The sequence below is a fragment of the Pteropus vampyrus genome, unplaced genomic scaffold (genome assembly GCF_000151845.1).
Source record: "Pteropus vampyrus isolate Shadow unplaced genomic scaffold, Pvam_2.0 Scaffold20, whole genome shotgun sequence".
Lineage (NCBI taxonomy): Eukaryota > Metazoa > Chordata > Mammalia > Chiroptera > Pteropodidae > Pteropus > Pteropus vampyrus.
The window spans coordinates 2,520,017-2,529,030 of NW_011888801.1; the positions used below are offsets into that span (position 1 = coordinate 2,520,017).

A 9,014-nucleotide genomic window follows, 5' to 3' on the forward strand; every position below is an offset into this window, starting at 1 on the left:
AAGAAAAATATCCACAATTATCTGAAAAGGCTATTAAAGTATCCTTCCTTCCACTAGTAACATATCTGAGTGAGGCTAGATTTTCTTAATATATATCAACCAAAACAATATATCACAAGAGATTGACTGCAGAAGCTGATAAGATTGCAACTGGATTCTAATAAGCCTAACACTGAAGAGATTTGCAAACATGTAAGTTAATGCCACTCTTCTCCCTAACCTTCTTTTGGAAAATATAATTTTTCATAAAAATGTTAATATGTAATAGTTCAGTTCATTATTTTTGAATGAATAAATATTTTTTAATTTTTCAGTTTTTCTAATAGGGTAAATATTGACAGATATAACCTACATAAACAAAAGCTCTTTGAGGTCTTCAATAATTTTTAAGAGCATAGAAGGGATCTGAGACCAAGACGTTTGAGAACCGAAGATCTAGAAGTCTTTTTCTACGAGGGAGAAAAACTCCCTTTGGCCACTACCACAGCAACAGCTGGGCTCAGCTGAGAAGCTGTGATGTGGAGCAGTTTCCTGATCCTTTGAGCCTCCATTTGGTGGCGATCTAGAGCTCACATAGTGAGCATCAACACACTTTATCTCATTTCATCTTTAATACAACCTTCAAGGTTTCATTGTCATCATCCCTGCTTTGCAGAGAAGGAAGCATGCCCAGAGAGGTGGAAAGACTTGCCAGAGGTCACCCAGAAAGCTGATGCCAGCACTAGAAATCATTCAAGGCAACATGTTATTAAGGCCCTACTGTGTGCTGGCCACTGGCCACTGTGCTCTGGGGACAAAGTAATGTGATTAGGCTCTCTGGCTGTCCCCACCACTGCCAACCCAGGAGCCACTCTCTCCTGATGGGATCTGTCTCCTGGAGTTGAGCTGACTGGGGCACCTTGAGCTATGTGAACCCCGGTTGTCTCTATTCCTGAGTCTCAGGCCTGAGGTCTTTAGGATGACCAAAAGACACTCATGGACATCCTTGGGTTTATGGAACATCACAGGATACAATAACAGCTTGGAAAGAGTACTTGCGAATGAATGTGATTCTCCTATGTTCCTCTCACCTTCGTCGGGAGACCATGTCCAGGGCAGTGGTGATGGTCGGCAGCCAAGGCAGCATGAAAAATCCAAAAGGCCCTGAACACTGGGCACCAGGATTCTCTCTCTTTACCCACCTTGGCTGGAGAGGCCTGCGCACAATTCTCAACAGTAAGGACTCTACTGATGGCCTCTTCGCACACAGGGCTGGCACAGAGAAGTGCTCCATGAAGAGCTTTTAATTTTATCACAATTCATTTTCACAAAATTCCACAAGGTAACTAGACGGCCCTCCAATCCCTACCTTCATGTTACTGAGCTACAAGAGTGTGGCCACACGCCTTTTTCTTGTGCACTTTGGCCAGAAAGGAAGGCAACAAGCAGGGCCGGCTTCTTTATTGGGTTTGGGGGAAGTTGGCCCCGGCATGACTGTGCTCTTGGAGTGGAATGTCTACCTCTGGCATTCTAATCCCTACAGACTGTTCCAGAGGCTGCCTGGCCCCTTGCCAGCTCTGCTGATAACTAAAGCGTTTCTTCCTCTCCTGGAATAAAGGGTAATTCTTTCTGTCATGACTAAATGCTTGAAACAGACGAAAGCTGTAGTTCATTAAGTCTTTCAGGAGCCTGAAGTCTGTTAAGTGGGAGGAGTGGGGTGGGGAGAATGAAGGGGAGGGGGAGAAAGGGGAAGGGAGAGGAAGGAAGAGGGAGAGAAAGCGGGAGAAAGGAGAGGGGTCCGGGTCGGGGTAAGGGGATTGCTGAGCTCCAACAGGAGTTCCTGGAACTAAATTTTGTTTTTACGACAGTGGCATTAATGCCATCAGCCACGTGAGCTTGGTAGGTCTCTCTTGGGTAAAGGACCTGTCCCCAGGCTCTCAGGGCACTTCTCCCTCTTTGCTCTGTGGCTCTGCTAAGTTCCACCCTTGTAGGCCCAGCTTCAGGTGGTTAGAAACTGCTCTCAGGAGAGTTCAGAAGCAAAGGCAAGAAAAACTGCATTTAGCTTTTTTCCAGCATGGTGCACACCAGAGAGACTAAGAGGCTCCCTGTGAGAGAGACACCAGCTGGGTTAGGGCCCTGATCGAAGGCAGCATTATCAAGGGTGGCATTTTCTAGATCAGTGGCTTTTAAACTTTTCTGTAGGGCCCTCAAAAAACACTATATAAAATTCACAGCTAACACGTACATAGGCTCACCTGGCCCCCATATCTTCCCGATATGTTTTTGTGTATTTTATCATAGTCAGTCCTCACAACAATCTGGTGAGGTAGATAAAATTAATATCTCCATTTTACAGGGGAGATAGCTGAAGTGCAGAAAAGTGACTCATCCAAGTCGCGCAGCTAGAAAGTGGCAGAACCATGATTCAAGCCCAGGCCACCTGATGCCAGAGCAAAGCTCTTAGGTGCTGTGTGGTATCACAGGTGTGTTTGTATCAAACAAAAGTGTCACAGAATAAGATGTACTTCTATTACATGCAATGCAAGGTGATGTTTTCTATTCTTTTCTAATCTATTCAATTTTTTTTAAACATGCTGTTTGCACCCATTAGATTGTTTTTATGACCCAGTATTGATCATAAGCTATGTTTGAAAAATGGTGATTTCAAGGAACTATTTTCCCTTAGATCTTTACCAAACAGTGAATTCTCATAATCTTATGAAGAAAACCCAAATCCAGAATCCCTTCTGTTCCTCAACTGCATACTTTCACATCTCACCAGAAAGTAGGCCTCTCTCACTCAAATCAGACATACAGGCCCAGTCCCCCATTCCACCCCGCTAACTCTAACCTCCCACCCCACCCCCGCTAGGTGTGCACTCTCTAAGCAACCTCCTTTCTTGGTTTCGGAGATGCCCTTTGCCCATCTCTCATTCACTACCTTGGAACTTGCCTTCCTCTCCCCAAACCGTTCTGGGTATGTGGAAGTCCTCAGGGAAAGGGTGCGTGGGGTACTTTGAACTGCTGGGGTGGGGCAGGCCTGTGTGTGCTGCAATGGGGCAGGAGACCCTTAAAACACCTGGAAAGTCTAATCTGGTTAATGTTTAGAAGCACTAGAGAACCAACCTCCTGCTCAAAAGCAGACTTCATTTAATTATTCACACCCACCTTATCCATAATAGTTTTTAATATTGCTTCAAAAGCAGGCTGTGGACTGTTTGTTTAAGAAAAAGAAAGAACAAACAGAAAAAAAGAGTGACGATACTAAAATCTGCTCTTTAGAGCCTCATGGTATCCGCCCTGGGATTTCTTAAAAGATTTCATCAAATTAAAACTACACTAATTCAGCTCTGAGAATGCCGTGCCAGGGACGGTCAGTTAAGGCAGTCCAAATGGGGTTCCCCTGGCAGTATTTTGTCGGTACTTCTTTTTCTGATGAAGAATGACAAATTCAGTTGTTTCAGATCCTGTAACCAGCTGGAATGCCTCACCTTCCATGATATTTGGTGACCTCTTACACAGCAAAGTCACCAGGTGCTCAAAATAAGGTCAAAGGGTTCTTCCAAGAACACTGAGTGATAGAAGGAACTCTTACTGGCCTCTAATTAGCTCTGTGACCCTGGAAATAACGCTTGGCATCTCTGGGCTTCTGTTTTCCCAGCTCTCAGGGCAGGCAACTGGACTAGATTACCGCTAAGATTTTTCAAGAGTGACTGAGGTTGCCTAGAGAGTTCTTTCAGAAGGGTCAAATCAGGGTTGGGTAGGGGTAGGAGCGGGCCCCTTGGGCTGATTACAGGCTGTGAGTGCAACTCCACAAGCAATGCTTTTCGAAAAGAGTGAAGAAGACGGACTATGAGGAGCAGCAGTGGGAAACAGAGTACACTTGGCTGAAACTAGCCAAGGAAGAAGATGAAAGACAAAAAGGAGGAAAGAGGGATGCCTTGCCTTTCGGCCAGACTCTCTTACATCAAGAGTGTAATAAGAAACGTGCAAATGGGCCCGGCTCTAAAATGCTACAGTTGTGGCCCTTGGTTTTCCAATGCATGACTTGACACAACCAGCTCTCTCGCTGCGTGTGGCAGGCAGGCCGGGCGCATGCCATCTCCACTGTCTGGAGTCTATGACGATGTCGTTGCCAAACTAACCAGCACATCATTTTGTTACTTTGACTACTCAGGGCACAGGTTACAAACTGACAGCCATTGTGTTTCTTCTGTTTGGCCTTAGTGGCATTTTAAGAAATTTTTCATTTGTTGCCAACACTTAAAAATTGAGTGATTTTACATTAAAATCCAGATTGGAGACATTCCCTGAAAAGTCAGATCAACTACATTTGCACTGATTCTTACGAGACAAACACTGGCTGGGACTGAGTAGACGCTGTCCCCTTTAGGGGGATATGGGGCTCTCCATTAGCCACAAGCACCCCCTATCCACACTCCACTGCTTTACATGCAGGCAGTTCCATTTGTTCATGCTCTTTGCCTGGTCCTGAAGAGTTGAGCCCTCAACCTGAAGAAATATTTAGATATTCAAGTGCACAGGGCTCTGCGACAGGACCCCAGCCTCCCATCTGACAATACAGTAATGTCCTGCATCCCATCCCAAGCCACTGGTCTAGTCTCCCACCTCGAATGTTCTCTAACCTGGGTTTATGCTTTTCTTCTTGACTCTTTCTTTGCCAGGTGCTCTTGACAGGATCCACATCAGTCACGAGCCACACCCACCTGACCTCTCCACATGGATGCTCTATCATCTGCCCTGGCCTAAACAGGACTTGAGAGGCCCATTCTTTCCTGATTTGGCAGTGGGGGCTGACTCTAAAGTCACGTGCCAGAAACCAAAAACAAGCTGTCATGTGAGTATATCATACTAGTTCAAAGTTGGAATGTCTTTTTTCCCTGTTTTTTTTTTTCCTTTGGGGATTGGAAACTTTATTATGATGATGTGCATGTGCTCATGTGGTTAATGCATTTCACGGTGCACGACCTCTCTTTATCAAACACATCTGAGAGCCTGCTTCATACCAGGTTCTGTGCTAAATGCTTTATGTCGGTTACTGCTGAGCCTCATTATAACCTTTCAAGGTAAATATTTTTATCACCAGATGGAGAAACCAAGGCTCAGGGAAATCACATTGCTATTAAATTGTGCGGCATGAATTTGAATCCAGCCCTGTCTTCTCCAAAGCCTGCCAGACCCCTTCTATTAAGGGGAAGGTCGAAGATATGATAATAGCCAGCGAAACTGAAAAACTGGGTGGTTGTACTGTAGCTTTTCGTTTCTTCATGTCAAATATGTTTTTAGTTAACTTCAAATACTCTGAGGAGAATTTTACCTCATGGTGATGAGTCAGAGTCCAGTTGTTTTTTGATCCTGCTTGGAAACCCAGAATGTGCATAACAGAAAAGATGGCCCATAAATAGACTCATAAAAGGGCAACTGAAATGAGGCATCCTTGAATACAAGCACTTCAGCTCCATGCGCTTTTCATTGTGACATTGCTTCATGAACCAAAATAATGACAAATTGTTGGTGCCTGTGGCTGGCTGTGAGGCAAGTCCACTTTGGGACAGCCGTCAAGGTCTGGGACTGTTCGGCAGACATGGCCTAGGTTCACCTACCAATTGCAAGTTCGTAAAGCAGGCCCATCAGTCTGTCAATGAGCCTTGCAATCTCAACCTCTTGTGGTAAAAAAGGTTTTCAGTACAGTAGTTGCCCTTTACCCACAGAGGATATGTCCCAAGACCCCCAGCGGATGCTGGAAACCAGATAGTACCCAACCTAATCTACATCAACTCTGCGGGAAATGTGGCAGCACCTGCTTCATCTGCAGATGCAGCCTCTCCAGGAATTTTTCTATTTTTCAGTCCAAACTATTCCTGAATCTATGTAATCATCCCTTACCCGTGGTAAATGGCTTGGTGTCACCCATTTCAGGGGATCCCTTGCTGAAGTTTTCATGCAGGCTCAGTCCTTTCTGGTGCAACACATTGCTGTCAATCACAACACATTTTTTGTTCATGTCCACCACCCAGAAATTTAATGCTTTTTCCATCTTAACTAAGTACTTATTATGTACTGCAGCAGTAACTTCTGTAGTTTAAGGTGGGACAGTAAAGCTAGCACAAATTTCTTCTTTCTTCACAATTTCACAGATAGAAGATTCCTTTACGGTAAGATCTTAGCAACTTCAGCATACAATTTTTTTCTTATTAAGTCAAGAACTTTCACCTTTTTACCTAAAGAAAGCATTTTACAGCTTCTCTTTGGCATATCTGAATTGCCAGGATCACTACTCTTGCATTTTGGAGCCATTAAGTAAAATAAGGGTTACTTGAACTCAAGCATGTGATACCAAGACAGTCGATCTGATTAGCCAGCCTGACTAATAGGCGAGGAGTGTATACAATGTGGGTACGCTGGACAAAGGGATGATTCACATCCCTGATGGGATGGATGGGACATTTCAAGATTTCTTTTTTAAAAAAAATTTTTCAATTACGATTGACGTTCAGTATTATTTTATATTAGTTTCAGATGTACAGCATAGTAGTTAGACATTTATATAATTTATGAAGTGATTCCTCCTAATTAGTGTAGTCCCCACCTGACACTATACTATACATAGTTATCACAATGTCATTGACTACATTCTCTATGCTGTAGTTTACATCCCCATGACTCTTTCATAATTACCAATGTGTACTTCTTAATCTCTTCACCTTTTTCACTCAGCTTCCTAACTCCACTCCCATCTGGCAACGAACAGTTTGTTCTCTGTATCTATTAGTCTGTTTCTGTTTTGTTTTGTTTTGTTTTGTTCTTTAGATTCCACATACAAATGAGATCATGTGGTATTTATCTTGCTCTGTCTTATTTCACTTAGCATAATACCTTTTAGGTTTACCCATATTGTCGCAAAAGGTAAGATTTCATTTTTTTATGGCTGAATAATATTCCATTGTATATATGTACCACTTCTTTATCCACTCATCTACTGATGAGCACTTGGGTTGTTTTCATATCTTAGCTATTGTAAATAACATTGCAATAAACATAGTGATGCATATATCTATTTGAATTAGTGTTTTGGTTTTCTGTGGGTAAATATCCAGAAGTGGAATTGCTGGGTCATAAGGCAGTTCTATTTTTAATTTTGTGAGGAATGTCCAAATTGTTTTCTCTAGTGGCTGTACCAATTTGCAGTTCCACTCACAGTGGAAGGTTCCCTTGAAGGTTCCCTTTTCTCCACATCCTCACCGACACTTCTTGTTTGTTAATTTATTGATGATAGCCATTCTGACAGGTATGAGGTGATATTTCATTGTGGTTCAAATTTTCATTTTCCTAATGATTAGTGATGTTAGCATCTTTTCATATGTCTATTGGCCATATGTAGGGACACTTTGAGATTTCATGATGCTACTCAGAATGCTGTGTAATTTAAAATTTATGAATTATTTATTTCTTGAATTTTCCATTTAATGTTTTCAGACTATGGTTGACTGCAGGTAACTAAAACTGCAAATAAGAGGGACTGCTGTAACTGGATACCCTGAATTATGTGATGGCCCCATAAAGGGATGCGACACATGGGGCTGAAGTCAGAGCACAGATTAGGGAGTTGAAGTCTCTCTGGCCTCTGTGGAATGCCACTGAAATCCACTCGGCAGCAATAACTGCATATTGTCTTTCCTGACACATATCATGCTCTTCTCTTCAAAATAGCATTGTAGCCTTTCCCTGGATTAGGGCAGCTAAAACTACATTTTGAGTGTAAGAACTAGTGCTGTGATTTAAAAATGGATAACTAACTTTGGGAAACTTGGACGTCACGGGTGCAAAGCTCAGTTTTGAGTAAAGGTAGCCACTTATTAAGGCTGGGTTGTCAGCTTTCTACAGGAGGCCTCACTAGACCTAGGGAGGCTATGGGCTTCGTGGGTTGGCAAGAGAATTTGAAGTTTCTGCACAGATTCCTACTCAAGTCAGCTAGCTGCCTGAGGGCTTCTGCTATCAAAACCCTTGACTTATTAGTTGGGTTTGGGCCCAGGCACAATTAGTGTTTCTGTGGCATCACAGCTTTGAGTGAGCCCAGACCACCTCTTGCCTTTGGAAGGATGGCTAATATGCCTTAGGGAAGAGAGCTTTCCGCCAAAGACCTCTTCTGAATCCTCCCGATGCCGGTTCAGTCAATGCCCGAACTCCACCAGCAGCACACTCAGGGGCTCAAACATTTCCAGCTCAACCACATGCAACCCTAGCACGGCCAGCTTTCAGAGGTTGGCCGACCTAGAGTGCTGGGATCACGTTTCCAGGTGGGAGGTGGGCGTGGTCTTGGGCTATGGGTCGGGGCCTCTGGCTGCGGGCGGGGCCACGGGCGGGACGCAGGTCTCTTACTGTGATCCAAGCGGAGCGCAGCGTCGATGAAAGAGGCCGCAGTGTAGAAGAAGACGCTGAGGTCGAAGGTGGGCAGGTCGTCGGCCTCGACACCATGGTACTCGATGGCCATGTCCCGGTAGTAGTCGGGCCCTGTGTCCACGTTCCAGCGGCCATGGGCCGCGTTCAGCACGTGCGTGAAGCCCGCCTTCTGCAGTCCGTAGCGGTCCAGCGCCGTCGACCTGGGTCCAAGGGAGAGAGGCTGGTTGGCTGTGCGGTGCCTTAACCTAGATCTGGGGGGGGAAATTCGTGGGCCGCCCACGAGTTGCTGCTGTCAATTCTGGCTTCCAAAATAAGACCTATTCATTGAAATTAAAGACTTCCCTAGTCCAAAGCCCTGCTCTTACTGACCTCTTGGCAACCTGTGCCATTCATGTTTCTGGCTCTGCCCCTTCGAGGAGGAAGAGGGTTGGAGAGTGGGGTAGGCGAACTACTCATTGTCCTTTCATTTTTTTCATCATTCACCAAATACATAAGAGCTTGGTGCTGGACACCATGGTGGTTGTAGGAGTGCCAGATTCCCAAAAAGGCCACCAGAATAACCTGTTCATCAGGCCAAGTTGAATGTAAGGCAAATCCTCACCTTCACAGAGCCT

The 9,014-nt window shown here is 44.5% G+C and overlaps 1 protein-coding gene across 1 annotated transcript in view; it reads right to left on the reverse strand.

Annotated features, from left to right (window-relative positions):
* The window catches only part of DUPD1 (dual specificity phosphatase and pro isomerase domain containing 1), a 24,017-nt gene that overhangs the window by 2,427 nt on the left and 12,576 nt on the right, over positions 1 to 9,014 (reverse strand). Inside the window, exon 2 of the mRNA XM_011355297.1 lies at positions 8,380 to 8,600. Within this exon, the coding sequence (XP_011353599.1) occupies positions 8,380 to 8,600 (221 nt within the window). The remainder of the gene's footprint in view (positions 1 to 8,379; positions 8,601 to 9,014) is intronic.